Here is a 14,818-nt window from a genome sequence, read left to right on the forward strand (position 1 = left end):
TTGAAAGATGTATGACTTCCTATCAAGCTTCTGGGGCTGAGAGGAGAGAGGAGGATTGACAGAGGAACTACAAACATGTTTGACATCCATACATTTATGTCACATTCTGCCAAGTTGTGAATTAAATTTCATTTTATAATTTCCACCTCAAACTGGGAGCTGGAAGTTTAGAGCAGATAGTTGCCAAAAAGAATATACACTGTCACAGAAACAAGTTAAAACCAGAGCAGTTTACTGGTGAGGCTTTATGAAAAAGGAATCATCACCAAAAAGGACAATATTACAAGAGTTTTTTTCTTACATAGCTTTCTCTTCCTCTTCCCCTATCTCCATGTTACCATTTCCAAAATCCCCTTAGCAACAGATACCAACAACAGCAACCTCCATGCAGCAACCTACACACTGAAAACAGCAAGTTTTGACAAAGATTTAGATCATGCAATAAGACAGGCATGCTCAGTAATCCATGACAGTCCTTCACTTCTTGCATTCTAGTGTTCCACCAAAACAATTCCCTCATGACTATACTGTAGCAGGGCATCAACACTGCATGTCAGACTTATCAGGAACCAAGATGAGTATGGTTTAAAGAAATACAAACAATCTAGTGTGTTGTTTTCCCTACAGAAAAATGATAATCATATGTAGCATCTCCAGTGCTGACACAAAGCTGTGAAGATAGGTCTTGCTATGCCTGAAGCTTTTCAGGATTGAAACCTATTTCAATTTCTTATTTGTTACTGACAAAGATAGAAAAGAACAAGACTTTGTGACAACAAAACATTCACTCTTCACATATCAAACAAGGCTTTAGTTCAGTACATGTGCACACCTTTGACACATGTCCTCATGCACAGTTAAGTGTGGCTCCTGTCAAATATTATGTAATTGCTGTTTACACAGTGACAAGAAAACATTCATTCGCCAACTGTAACTGACCACACATCAGGCTGACTTTATGAACAGTTAATAAAGTCAGGTGGCTACAATTCATTTATTTGCCAAAGGAACTGGATAATACTCCTCTCAAAGGGATAATGCCTGTATTGATTTAGTATCTTGTTATCAGTCAGATAGCTATTCTACGGCAGGCTGCTAGTCAACAATTAAATTATTTCTGTCAATAAATTTGTTCCACCCACACTTTAGACCCCAACCCTAATGGACTCTAGCATTAACAATGATGAACAAGGTATAACTGGTAAGAAATAAGGGCTTTAAATAAGTTTGATGTTTTAGTTACTTTGTTTTAGATTTAAAAGTAGCTGCTGAATGGCAGCCAGCAGCTACTAACATGGAATGTTTTCTTGCATGTTGCTCAATGACATTGTCAATCATTCAAGTCAACTTAAATGTAAATACTACAAATCTGATCATTTGTTGTTATTGCTTGGCATGTACTTTATTGGGCTGCACAGTGACTTGGCAGTCAGCACTTTCACCTTGCAGGTAGAAGATCCCCACTTCATGTCCCGGCCTTCCTGGGATCTTTCTGCATAGAGTTCGTATGTTCTCCCTGTTCATGTGTGGGTTTTCTCCGGGTATTCGGGCTTCCTACCACAGTCCAAAAATATGTTCAGGTTAACTGGTGAATCTGAATTGCCCGTAGGTGTGAATGTGAGTGTGATTGTATGGCCCTGTGATAGACTGGTGTCCCCTGCCTTCACCTGAAGTCAGCTGGAATATGCTCAGCATACAGAGTGACTTTTAATAATGTGGCACACTTTTGCTTGCCAGAACATTAATTTACACTTGCTAACCCTTACTAGTGGCGTCTCTCTGTTTGTTAATCCATTTCAGAATTATCTGTATATTTATCTCATATTACAGATTAATATGTTAACATTTGGTTCTTGCTTTGTAAAAGATTTACAGTCTGGTTTTGCAGCTGCATGATATATATCTCTATACAGTACGGTTGCTTCTTTGAGTTAGACTTTCTGTGAGTTGCCTGGGTAACAGGCTTTCAATCCAAACAAATGCTGACATAAAAACTAATCAGATCTATTATCACAGATGTGCACATTCATCCAAATCCAATTCTTACTGTTCCGCTAGATACTGTATGAACAGCTGTTTCCAGTACATTTAAGCTATGGAAAGATTTCTGATTGACATAGTCTCTCTCCACGGGTCCAGATGGGGCCTGGAAATGCACATGGTCTATTGCACCTATAGCGTTAGGGAGGGGTAGAGGAGAGAATTATGTTCATATAGTGGTTTGTCAGCCTGTAGGCTACTTCACTTTTATTTCATCTATCACATAACTGCCATTAAATAAAACACCAACCTCGATTCTTGTTGTTTCAAGGTTACCAGGGAAAGTGATAAACATATTAAAGTACTAAGGCACTGAGAACTAATAATACCCTTTTTTTGCAGCATATAGCTCCATTTTCAAGACCTTCTGCATCACTAACATTGTAAAATATTGTTACACATGCATACAGACTGAGCATTGCAGGCTCCAGGCTTAACTATAGTCAGGGTGTTTCAGCAAAAGCTATGTTGGCCCTACTGAACCTGCTCATCCACTGGATCATTGAGGTACAGACATACCAAAGGTAGCTGATACTGGTCTTTAGATTCACTGCAAATGGTTAAAATTAAAGGAACTCAACGCTGAGTTCATTGCGCCAGTTCACAACATATGTCATCTCATTGCACTTAACACAGCAAGGTGAAGACCTCATGAATTTTAAACAGAGAACCCAACAATCAAAAGTTCTTGTTGGATCCCTATGGCCAAGCAGTCAGTGACAATGGGAATGAACCAAACCTCCCCTTTAGCAAGGAGGAACAAATAACCCTCCAGCATATCCAGGCTCCAGGAAGGTGACCATCTGCCTTGACTGGGTGGGGGATAGCAGGAGAGCAGAGAGAACAGACAAATAATACAAAGGGAACCACAAACATTTTAGAGGTCAGTGAGACCAGAAACTGCAGATCAGAGACTTGTAACTCCAGATCCAGAGACACCTGCAGAGAGAGCAAACAAGGAACTTTGAAGAAGACATAAAGTCAGTGATATTTAATGATGGTGTATAACTGCATGGAATAAACAGGGAAGAGAGTATGGGAGAGGTGTTCAGTGCATCATGGGAATTCCCCAGCAGTCTAAACCTATGGCAGCATGACTAAGGGACAGTTCAGGTGCTCCTGAAGAGCCCTAAGCTTTGTCCAAGAGGAACTTTTTAAGCCTCATCTTAAAAGTAGAGAAGATGTCTGCCTCCAAACTGGAAGCTGATTCCACAACAGAAAAGCTGATAACTGAAGGTTCTGCCTCCCATTCTGCTTCTGGAAACTCTTGGAACCACAAATAAACCTGTAGTCTGAGGGTGAAGGTCTCTGTTAGGATAATGTGGTACGATAAGGTCTTTAAGATAAGATGGAGCTTGGTCATTCGGACTTTTTTGGTCCTGCGTGGTGGCAGGGTGGAGCCCTCACGGATCAGGCTCATTCTGGTACATCTTGCAGATACTTGCTTGTATAAGGGATCTGGAGTTTGGGGGTCGTGCCAACACCTTGGGCTCTTTGTGATGTCCCTTGAGCTGTGGGTTTTCAGGTTTTGTGATGTGGTAGGGCCTGTCCTATTGGGGGGACAGCTGGAACTGAGGAATGTTTTTAGCGATACAAGAGTTTCTAATACTGTGTGGAATTTGGAGAATGATTTCTCTTTAAACTGACACCCCTGTTTGTATTAAAGCACTGTGGTATATAACATATGGAGGATACTCTGGCTCAAGTTCCCTATATAGCTCTACTAGGGAGTCTGCAGGCCAGGACAGGGTGAATGAAAAGCAAACCGGTCAGTCATGTATTGTCTAGGATTTTTATAAACACTAGTTGTTTGCACTGGGTGTTATCCAAGATCGGAGGAATTTAATGCTATGGTTCACTGGGAGATACTGTAGCTGCAGGAACTGACTGTGCTGAAGCCAATCCTTTGTTGTAGTATTTATTCCCATGAAATTCAAAGACCCTAAAGTTCCTGCTACACAGGGAGTTCCGCTATTCTAGCAATTTATATCTTGATCACAAATCTCTCAATAATATGAATGACATTAAAAATCACTGACTTGTTAGTTAATCCAACTCTCTGGCTTAAATAAAAGTGAAGCTGTAGGTAATAGATGGTTTAAATAATTTAGCAGCAGTAAACCTTGTGCTTTAAACAACTCATTCTGATATAAATACGAGCCCATCTAGACTTAAGTTAAAAGACACATTTGCAATTATATTACATCACATGGATGAGAACTTAAACAGTTTGACATGTGACACATGCATGGAACATGAAATGTAAATGTTGATGTATATAATGTACTGAAAAAAATATTTATCATAAAAAAATTATGGTTAATGAGATACAAGAGAACAAAAAAGTACAGAAGAGAATATATATATATATATATATATATATATATATATATATACTGACAGTCAATAGAAACTTTGAGCTAGAAATGTAGGCAGAATTCTACTTGTAGGGGGGTTGTAATTATTCATTGTGGATTTACTGATGATCTATTGATGAGTTGTCATTTTGTCATGATTCATTGCACATGGGTTGGTCATTTTGCAAAAGTGAACCAAATACACACCAAGCAATACTCAGTGAGTATCTGCACAATTTGAGAATGGGTTTTGAAGGCCTATATAAAGGCCCAAAAAAGGCCACCATTGTTAGTCCAGTGAACAGCATCATGCCGCGTCTATCACATGAACAACGTCTCCGGGCACTGGGTATGGTGGAGGCCGGTTTGAGCTACAGTAATGTAGCCAGGCGTATGGGCTGTTCCCAACCCACAATCAGAAGCCTGGTCCAAAGCATGCGCCGACGGATTGCTGCCTGCATCGAAGCAAATGGAGGCCATACTCGGTATTGACTGTTGTGACTTTGTGTTTGGCAGGTGCCGTTTTCTTTTGTGAAATTCTTTATTTTGAAATAATTCTTGAAACTTTAGATTTTTGTTTCTGTATGCCAATGTGCTAAACAAATGATTCATATAAAGAAAATCCAGTTTCGGGCTTCAAAATAAAAATTATGTTGAAAAATATGGTCTCAAAGTTTTTAATGACTGTCAGTCATATATATACACAGGGGTATATATTCAGCATGTCATTTAGAAAAGTTAAGAAAAGTCTACTTATTAATTAATTCTACTTATTATTCTTTAAAATGAGAGAAATACAATTATTTATTATTATTAAGTCTGATAAACTTTAATCAGCAACAGCTTAGACCCCTTGTAAACAGCCATATGCATATGCACAAAATGAAACTCATACTTTACAACAGCAACCACTGTGGGTACCAGCCCAGATCATAAATGTGTGTGATGACTCTCTTCATAGGTGTGCTAATAGCAAATGATTTACATGGCTCACAGGTTAAGTAGGACAGTCCCAGCAGAATTTGCTTAGGACCAGAGGAAGGTTACCCTAATCCCTGTTTCACTGATATTTTAAAGCGCATGGTTACCTAGAGTTGATTTTGGGATTTAATGTCTGTATGTTTGTCTGAATGTAACAGCTATGTGGACAGTGGTGGAGAACATGGGCGGGGTGCCAGAAAATGGTGCTTATTTTCAAATTCCTGTGTTGACACACTGTTAATCCTGGGCCAACATGAAAACAGCAGCAGGGATGTGTATCACATTCCATGTGTGTCCTTGTGCATAGTCCTGAGACTGGGATTAGTTGTAGGCAGGACAGTGGTTCAGCGGTCCAGGGTTCTCACACGGCCTTTTTCTAGGTAATCTGCATATTCTCTGAATGCTTGCGATACCTTCTCCTGCAGTCGTAAACATGCTGTGATAATTTTCCCATAGTGCTTCAGTCAAGTTGTTGCCTTAAAGCTGGACCTAAGGTGTCACATGGTGGCCACTGCTGAGCATGTTTAACCCATCATGATTCTATTCTTGATCAAAAACGCACTGCTGGGTCGTCCATAAAGTTATTACAGTTAACAAAAAGGAGAATGAAATTATATCATTGCAATGGGAAATGCCTTACTCCTCATGGGGGGCAAGACCCCACTCCTATCTCTCTGAAAGAAGTACAAATGTAACAGCTTTTAGTTAGTGACCACAAACTCTTTTCCTATTGGCTCGTTCTAAATAGGATGTGAGTTTAAACCTTATGCTAGAGTATTTGTATCATTTAAGAAATTCTGAGTCCATTTTCCAACACCAAAAACCTTTTCGGAGTGTGAACATATCTTTTCCATAATTAAGCTACATGAAAGTTACTGTGCAAACATTGAGTAGTTTCACAAGATACACTTACATAAAATGAACAAACAGATAACAAACAATAACCTAAGAGCTCATGACTGATTTTACTTTCACACCATCTGCTGGCGCTTTTACTTTGATGGGTTCAGTGCAAAGAACACATTTCCCTGTGGGAATTAGTGAGTATGACTTTAAATTCAAGAGCCTCTTCAGTAAAAATCAAGTTTTCTCCCTTGTTAAAATGCCAATGTGCTGTTTGTTTGTTTTTTAGATGCTAGAAAAAACTTCATGAACACAATAAGCAGTCAACACCATGGGTGAGTATTTTCAGCTTAAAACTGCACTGATGACAGACTCAAAAAAGGACAGATTCAGGCTTCCAGAGTTTCATATGTAACAAATCTGAGAAACCAATCCTGTAAACTTACAGGGTGGGGCTTTCTGTATCATTCTTCATCATCGTAGGTGAGCTGGCATTAGGGTGAAGGGGTGTGTGAAGAGAGAGGCAGAGACTGCGTAGATCTGCACATCCCAAAGCATCTGTACAGTTATATCTGAGCCCTTGTAAGGTAGGACTAGAATTATTTTAATGAAATGTTTAAAACTAAATGTGACACACAGAGGTTTTAGGAGTTAGTAGGGGTTAAATGAATGACGAAAGAGGAACTCTGCAGAGTACCTTTAAGCCAGTGCACAATGTTTACAACTGAATGGAAATACATTACTGCAGTGAGTGAGTGATGTGGTGATTTTTCTCACACCACTTTTTTCACAATGTTTACAGTTTACAGCAAGCATTTGCTTGATCTGGGAAGTACACAGCTACATTTAAAGTTCTTTTAAATAGCTAAAGGTTATTTCAGTTAGCAAGACTGCCGTTACTTCCTAGACTGGCCTTTCTTACACCTGTGTGGAATATAACAACCCCTGTGCAGAATGTACAGATTCATCCACCACAATATAATACAATTCCAAAAAAGTAAAGTGTTAAAATAAAGTAAACAACTTTCTTAAGGCTGTATTCATGTTTATTTAATCCACAGGAAGATGACAGGGCCTGGCAGTTGAGCAAATAAGAAAATTGGATTGCTGGGCTAGTCACATGGCTTAAATCAACTCTTTTGGAAAACACACACCAGCGGGGGAGGGCATGGGAGCCAATCCTTATGTTTATAAGAGGAGAACGAGACAAATAAATTAACAAAGAAAAGTCATCTAAGTTCACACCCTTGTGATTTTCACATTCAGTTGGATGTCTTCAATTTTGTCTTAATGGTTTTCTCAGTGTATATTTCTGTCACAACAGATGAGGAGTTTCTTGTATGAAGGCTGTGCTTACTTTATCCAGCTAATTTTTACATGACGTAAGAGTAATTGTAATCATCTGAGCATTAAAAAATATTCAAGTTGCAGTTCCAAGTGTAAATGTTTGGCTTTGTCAGTGGAACCTGATTTCTCTCTGAGAAGGAAAGTCGACCCACCCACTATGCTAATAGTAGTCCTACAATTGCATTCTTTCTCTAGGAACCCTTAAAATGCAGCATTGCATCAATTATTAACAAGAAAAAAGCTTCTGAATTCCTTTGCTCATTAGTAGACCTACCAATGTTTCCTGAAAAAAAAAAAAACGAGCACAGTGGGTCAAGTACTAATAAAAAGGCATCAGTTAAAGGCTCTGAAGTCATGCGTCATGACTTTCTCATATAACATAGGATCCATAGCATGTGACTGGTGACTTAAACTCTACTGGCCTCTGTAACCTCCTGATCGGTGTACATTTGGACTGTCCAAGCAATAAACTGTCCCTAAAAACTGCTTCCAAACATATTGATTTCCTATTAATTAGGTACTTTTCTGACCTGTTAGCCCTCCTGCTGTATTTGAATAGCTGTGAAGGTGATCGGGGGGGCCAAAGCACATAGCCTGACCCTTTGAAGTAAAGTCAAGAAAGGCGGAGAGGAGGCAGTCTCCCAGCCTTTTCTTCCTCCTGGTTAACTAGACATGTGATTAGCATTGCTGTCTGCTACTTTGTTTGCCCTGCAGTCAGCCTGGTCTGCCTTCAGGGGAAACACTGTCTGCAGGCTACTCAGTCAACAGCAAGGTAAGTCAGTGTCATGTTAAAGTTATGTTAATGTCTGCATCTGTTTGTATCTCAGAGGTGTTGCTGTATTTTGAATCCTGCTGCTTTGTTGAGATTTGCGTTGCTTTGTTTGTCAGTGGACAGCAAGGATTTGTCCTGTTTCTCTGGGCCAAACTCATGTTTGAAAGGTTTCCAACTTGTTATCAGACACACTGAAATGTTTAGGAGTTTTTGAAGCAAATGCCAGTTAGTTTGTGTGAGCTTCTTTTCACTTATCAAACACTAGTCAAGGTTGTCATCTTGAAATGTCCACCCAAAAGATAAGCGGTTTTAATGAATGTAGAATTTAAGCCTCAACTGTGCTTTTTCTTGTGTTAGTGAAACTATTCCAGGTTTGTGCATCTCCACACCTGTTATCAAGTCCAACCTTCCTTTTGCAAACACAAGGAGTCCTGTTGATGTGCACCTGTTGAATACTGTGCATTAACAGCAAATTATACTTGAAAAATGTGTATATTTTAGACATCATTGGCTTTATGCTTTAGATTTGATTGCTTAATGAATAAAGCCTAAAGTGCTCTAAGAAATATTTCAAATAGAATTTTGGATTGTTTTCTTATTGTTCCGTTAATACAACAGAGTTCATGTACACACCCACTAACCAAATATGTACACATACTGTGTATACTGCTTGGCTGTTAAAGTGTAAGAATTTAACTGTGGGAAAGTTAGAAGCCATTTTTTTAAGTAGCCGGATGACTACAATGTTCTACTTGCATTTTACCGATTAGATGAGAACATGTTTCTACTGGCATGCTTGTTTTTACCATTAGTGCCCACTTGCAGAAGCAGAAATTAGATTAGGCTCCTCAATGATTTGAGTCTTTTTGACATGGCATGTGGAAAACAAGACAATTAGGTGATGGTCCTGAACATTCCTTTACTCCTCCCTGATTTTGTTGAACTCTTCATATACATTGGTTGTGTGTGTGCAAGCGGGTGCACATGTGTGTGTCACTCTGTCAGCTTGAGTTGACTTACCTCATCCTCTGAAACCAATGCATTATAAAACTGGACCATGTGAAATATTTGGTTGGGTTCCATTTAACAGACTTGATTAAAATTGTGCAGCAATGTGATGGTTGAACTGTGCCAGACCTTCCCAGATCACAGGACATCAGCATGTGGAAGAGAGATTTTAAGCACTCAATCTCGTGCAAGGCTCCAAGTCTTTGACCCCTGGTAAATACTATCATTCTGCTCTGATTTGTTTGGACAAAACAACAGAAAACACAACTGACAGCAGATTTCTCAACGTGAGTAGTAAAATTTAGATATCTTTGGCTCACAACTGATAGCTTGGGAGGGACTTGCAAACAGAAGAAAGCTTTTATATAATACAGCAGTTTTGAAGGCCCTTTGTGCAATGGTCAGAACTGCAGGATGTCCCTGGACCCCCAACACCTCCCCCTCCCTTCACCTTTTATTAAAACCAGAATGGCTGTGTACGCAAGAGAAACGAAAACATAATCCAGCTACAAACATTAGCCAATGCTAGCATTGTAAAATACCTTAAATGGATATAACGAATTCCTGTCAGCTTGAGTATATGTCTGTTGGACCAGAGTGGATCCGTAGATGAATATTCAGCAGCACTGTGTGAGGAAACGGACACACACACAAAGCAGAGTGAATCCGAAGCTAATTCAGAAGGAGTGACAGAGAAGAGCCTCAAAGCAGCAGTAGAAAGTGAGCTTAAATTAAAGTGGCATAAATACGGTAAATAACCTAAATACTTTGTTTTTGAATTCTTAGTTTTTTAGGGCTCCAGCTGACCACTTGACTGCACTTTTGCTTTTCCAATGCAGTGCGTGACGCCACTTTTGCTTTATTTATTTAGCCAAGAGTTTCAAAGGGAGGGACTCGCATGCACCAAAATGACTGTACTGCTCAGATTACAGAGAGAGAGAGAGAGAGAGTGTCACGTCATTCTCTGTGAAGAATACCTCTAAAATATCCTCACATTGCAGATAGTTGTTTGCTGCTGTATTCGATATTTAATGATATATTCATGTTTAGAATCTTTCATGTTGCACCTTTAAATGTTTGTTCAAATGCATTGCATGACTTATGCTTTAGTTTTTGTGTCCAGTGGAAAGTTGCAGTTGCACAAATAATTTCTCTGCCCTTTAAAGCCTCTCCCTTTATGTCACCAAGTAAATTTACCTCTGTAAACCTGACTGTGCCTGAAACACAGGTGTGGCAGATCACACTGCAGTCATATAAAACATTTAAGTAACATCATGTTAAGTTGTTTTAGAAGCTAATGATCAATGATAAAAAATAAAATAAAAAAAAAAAAGCCTAGCATAAGTGAAAAGTAAGCTAGTCCTCTCATGTTGGTAGTGACCAAAATAGGAGCTAAAAGGGTGGGAATATTGAACTTATGTTTATTAAATTTATCAGGTGGACGGAAACACAACATCATATTAATGATCTGTAAATAAGCCACTGTTTTCTAATGTATTTTCCATGCGAGCTTAAAATGGCAATAATGCATCCTGTGTTCTGTTTGCAACATTATTCAGCAGCCCATACGTGGGTGGAGAAAAAAAAACAAGTTTCCAGGTTTGTAGCAAACACCCAAACAGTTTTTCTTGCTGTTGTCAAGAAAATAAAAATTGTCATAACCTTGGCTTCAATAAATCTGGTTGAATAGCTTGTCAGAAGCTATTTTCTAGTTGTTCTAGTAGTCCTAACAATGAAGCCATAGCATTTTCCAGTTTGTGTGTCAGCCCTGTTTGATTTCAGCTTATCACGCTTGTTTCCTGTCACTTTCCATCCATACACCAGATGTGTCAGACTTTCCTCCCAGTTATTGTCACCTGACTTCCACACCTGTTTCTCATTCCGTAACTTTGACTGTTTCTGAAAATCGATGAAGCATTTGTGGCATCAATGATGTCCAGTGGTGCCTGATTTCTTCTATTTCCAACCCAAAAATGAGCATTAGGCATGTAAGCTGGGCCATGCAGTCACCTCCGGGTCATGGATTGTTTGTCTATAGTTTATTTCTCTATAAAAGAGGAGGTTAGCTATGGAAACCAAAATTGCTGATTTCGTTAACCACCTGAAAATATTTATATTCCTGCTGTAAAGTTGAACATTTTAACAGAAGGGTCTATGATGACTGACTCTTTTAAGAGCATGCCTCAAGTGGCCATTCAAAGATGTGTGGGTTTTGGCACATTGGCCTCATGTTTGAGTCCCAGAGGTCACTGCTTGTTCCTCAATCAGCTCCCATATGCCTGCCACCTTGACTAATGTTTCATCAGATTGTGATGTCATTTTTTGTTCCAGGTTCTGCTCTTACCATCTAGTTACCTTTTTAACCCTGTTTCTCCTGCCTACCTTCTTACCTGTGCTGCAGCTTTGTCACTGCACTGAATGATTCCTGTCTACCTGGTTCGATGTCTGCAATTTGGCCCTCCTTCCTGTCTTTGTCATAGAAAATGTGACAGAAGTGCTTTAAATTTTTAAAATCATAAATGTGGAACAAAGGACCTGCTTCTCTATTTTGATTCAGAAACAATCAGACCTGCCTTAACATAATGTAAATATATCCCATTCATACATTTAGAATCTTAAGAATTGAAATAACTGTAATGATTCCTCCTATCTACACTGGACAAAACCAAAAACAGCCTCCACGTCTTGTGAAAAAATGCAATCTAATCCTAAAGCTGCTGAGAAGTTTCACCAGGCTGAGTTGTGGACCAATAAATATCTATTTGCATTTTTATCTTTATAATATGAGATTCTCTTTTTGTGTTTGTCCTTTCTTAGATGTGCAGAGATACTCTCTGGTATCTGCAGGCTGGTTTTCTTCCTGGGTCATAAAGATATCAGGAGAAACTGGCTTGATTTGGCCAACTTTACATTGCATTTTTACACACTCACTTTTAAAACATGTAGGCGTGAACAAGAAAGACTTTTTAAAAAATGAAACCAGCATTTAGTTTTCTGCAGGCAAACATGACCTTTTTTGATTGTTAGCATTTATTTAGGTGTTTGTCAACTGAGTTCAGGGAGTCGGTGACAGTTATCAAGTTGTTTATGAAAATCAGTCTCTGAGCTCCCACAGTTAAGTCTGACTCATAGGGAAGTTTATGTCCAAACTGCACTGGGAAATCTATTTCAAAAGACTTCTCATGATTTGTGAAGTTGTCCCATTGATATAACATGATTTTCTCTGTTCGACTGATGAGACCTCATGTCATGTTGTGAGCTTCAGCACCTTAAGGTGTGCACAGTCCTTGCTGATGTGACACTATTTGATCATTTGTTAAAAGAATGCAAGTGAGTCACTTTAAAGTGATTCACAATCTTCAGTGCAGTTCTTATGAAATAATGGTATTTATATAAAATCTGTCATATATTGCTCACAACTCTGTGAATGCTAATAATCCTGACAAATGATTTAATTTCTCTTCATTAGCAATAAAGTTTTTTTTTTTTTCATTTTTCTACTGCTTCACTGTAGCCCAGCACCAGGCAGCTCACCGGCATCAGGTCCACAGTCATGCCTGGCACCACTGCAGCCAAAAAGCTTGATCTTTCCAAGCTCACAGACGAGGAGGCCAAGCATGTGTGGGAGGTTGTCCTGAGAGACTTCAACCTGAGGAAGAAAGAGGAGGACAGACTTGAGTAAGTTAAAAAGATCCATGTAGCACTTTATTTTTTTTTACTTTCTCTATTTTCTATTGCCGTGTTTATGATTTAACATCTAACTACTTTAATGTAATCAAAGTAGGTCCTACAGACCACTAAATGTACTCTATTGAATTACACTTCTGTAAAATCTTATTTTCATCCGTTGATGGGTTTAATCTATTTCAGCTGTGACTTGTGTGCAGTATTACCTTTGTAATCTGGTTTTTAGAAGTCTCCTCATTGGCTGTGCTTATTCTGCTCCTATGGTCACCTTTCCTGTGTGGTCTGGTGGATAAATGCAGAATACACAGATTATTGCAGATGCCTGTTTATCTGGTTTTAGTGTTATTTCCTGTCTGCTGTTGCATAGCAATAACTGGACTGTTGAACTCGGATCACCTGGTTTTTTCAGAGATCTGTGTAAGATCTGTGGGAGGATGCAGTACAGCCATAAAGTTCAGCTGCTACCTTCACTGTGACTGGTTGACATGAACACCAGCAATAAAGCAGGAGTTCAGTGAACGCCACACATCCACTGCATTTTGTGTTTATCACTGAACAAATATTTGATGATGTGATCATAACAAACATACTGCTTCTGCAGCAGCACAGCAGTGGTATGTTTTAATTCTACTAATTTATTCTTTTGTAAAAGAAAGAATATGTGACTTTTTCATTTAAAAGTATCACCTGAAGGGAAGCATTGTCCAGTGTACACTACTGTTCAAAAGTTTGGGGTCACCTAGACAATTTCATGTTTTCCATGAAATCTCACGCTTTTATTCATGTGCTAACACAAGGCTTTTCTAATCATCAGTTAGTCTTTCAACAAGAATAGCTAACACAATGTAGCATTAGAACACAGGAGTGATGGTTGCTGGAAATGTTCCTCTGTACCCCTATGGAGATATTCCATTAAAAATCAGCTGTGTCCAGCTAGAACAGCCATTTACCACATTAACAATGTCTAGACTGTATTTCTGATTCATTTAATGTTATCTTCCTTGAAAAAAACTGCTTTTCTTTCAAAAAAAAAAGGACATTTCTAAGTGATCCCAAACTTTTGAACGGTAGTGTACGTTTCACATGGCGGTTCACTGCACTTTTCCACGAAGACTGCCCTCACATTTCACTGTGAGCCAGGAATCCCATGTTCTGTCTGTAAATCTTGTGTTTCATTGGGAGAGGATGGATGAGCCACCAATTTGTTTGATGTAAGCTGAGCAGAAATTACATACTTAGGCGAATACACAACAGACTAACTTTGTTCCACATCACCAGCAGCTGATTCAGTCATTTGCTCTTAATTCCCTGAACTGCTGCTCACATCGCCTTGGCAACAATGACTGATGGATGGTTTGTAAATCAGGCTGTGGAGGAAGAGATTTAGAGGGAATTTCCCCTTCTCCTGTGTGGACGACCTGTGCAGAGTGGAGCAGCAGTAGCTCTGTAGGATTGTAAAGACTGGCCACAGAAAGAAAAACACTCAGTGATACCCTTTTTGAGTAATTAGACCTGCTGTGTGTCTCTAATCTCCCCTTTTCATTGTCTAAAACAGGAAAACAAGTGATGCTGAAGGTTGTACAGGGCAATCTGGACCACATTTAAAGCAAAGAATAAAACCAAGGGCCCCCAAAGATGGAACACTAAATTTGGATAGTAAAAACATTTGGGAATCGCCATTAAACCTTTATCATCTCTGCTTATGACATGCAACAAATTATTTAAAATCTCACGTATCCCGACAGTGGGATTCCTTTTTTCCACTCAAACTACTAAAAAGTTG

The 14,818-nt window shown here is 39.0% G+C and overlaps 1 protein-coding gene and 1 long non-coding RNA gene across 2 annotated transcripts in view; one reads left to right on the forward strand and one right to left on the reverse strand.

Annotated features, from left to right (window-relative positions):
• Nucleotides 1–215: 215 nt before the first annotated feature.
• Nucleotides 216–13,321, reverse strand: LOC127537210 (uncharacterized). The gene is made up of 4 exons (XR_007946831.1): nt 13,242–13,321; nt 12,883–12,997; nt 9,891–9,974; nt 216–2,979 (listed from the first exon to the last, which is right to left on the reverse strand). It is a non-coding gene; the product is annotated as an uncharacterized LOC127537210 (long non-coding RNA).
• The window catches only part of mlphb (melanophilin b), a 49,124-nt gene continuing 42,228 nt past the window's right edge, over nt 7,923–14,818 (forward strand). The window contains exons 1-2 of the mRNA XM_022196477.2: nt 7,923–8,340; nt 12,863–13,026. Of these exons, the coding sequence (XP_022052169.1) occupies nt 12,902–13,026 (125 nt within the window). The 5' untranslated portion in view covers nt 7,923–8,340; nt 12,863–12,901. The remainder of the gene's footprint in view (nt 8,341–12,862; nt 13,027–14,818) is intronic.

This window comes from Acanthochromis polyacanthus, chromosome 14, assembly GCF_021347895.1.
Source record: "Acanthochromis polyacanthus isolate Apoly-LR-REF ecotype Palm Island chromosome 14, KAUST_Apoly_ChrSc, whole genome shotgun sequence".
NCBI lineage: Eukaryota > Metazoa > Chordata > Actinopteri > Pomacentridae > Acanthochromis > Acanthochromis polyacanthus.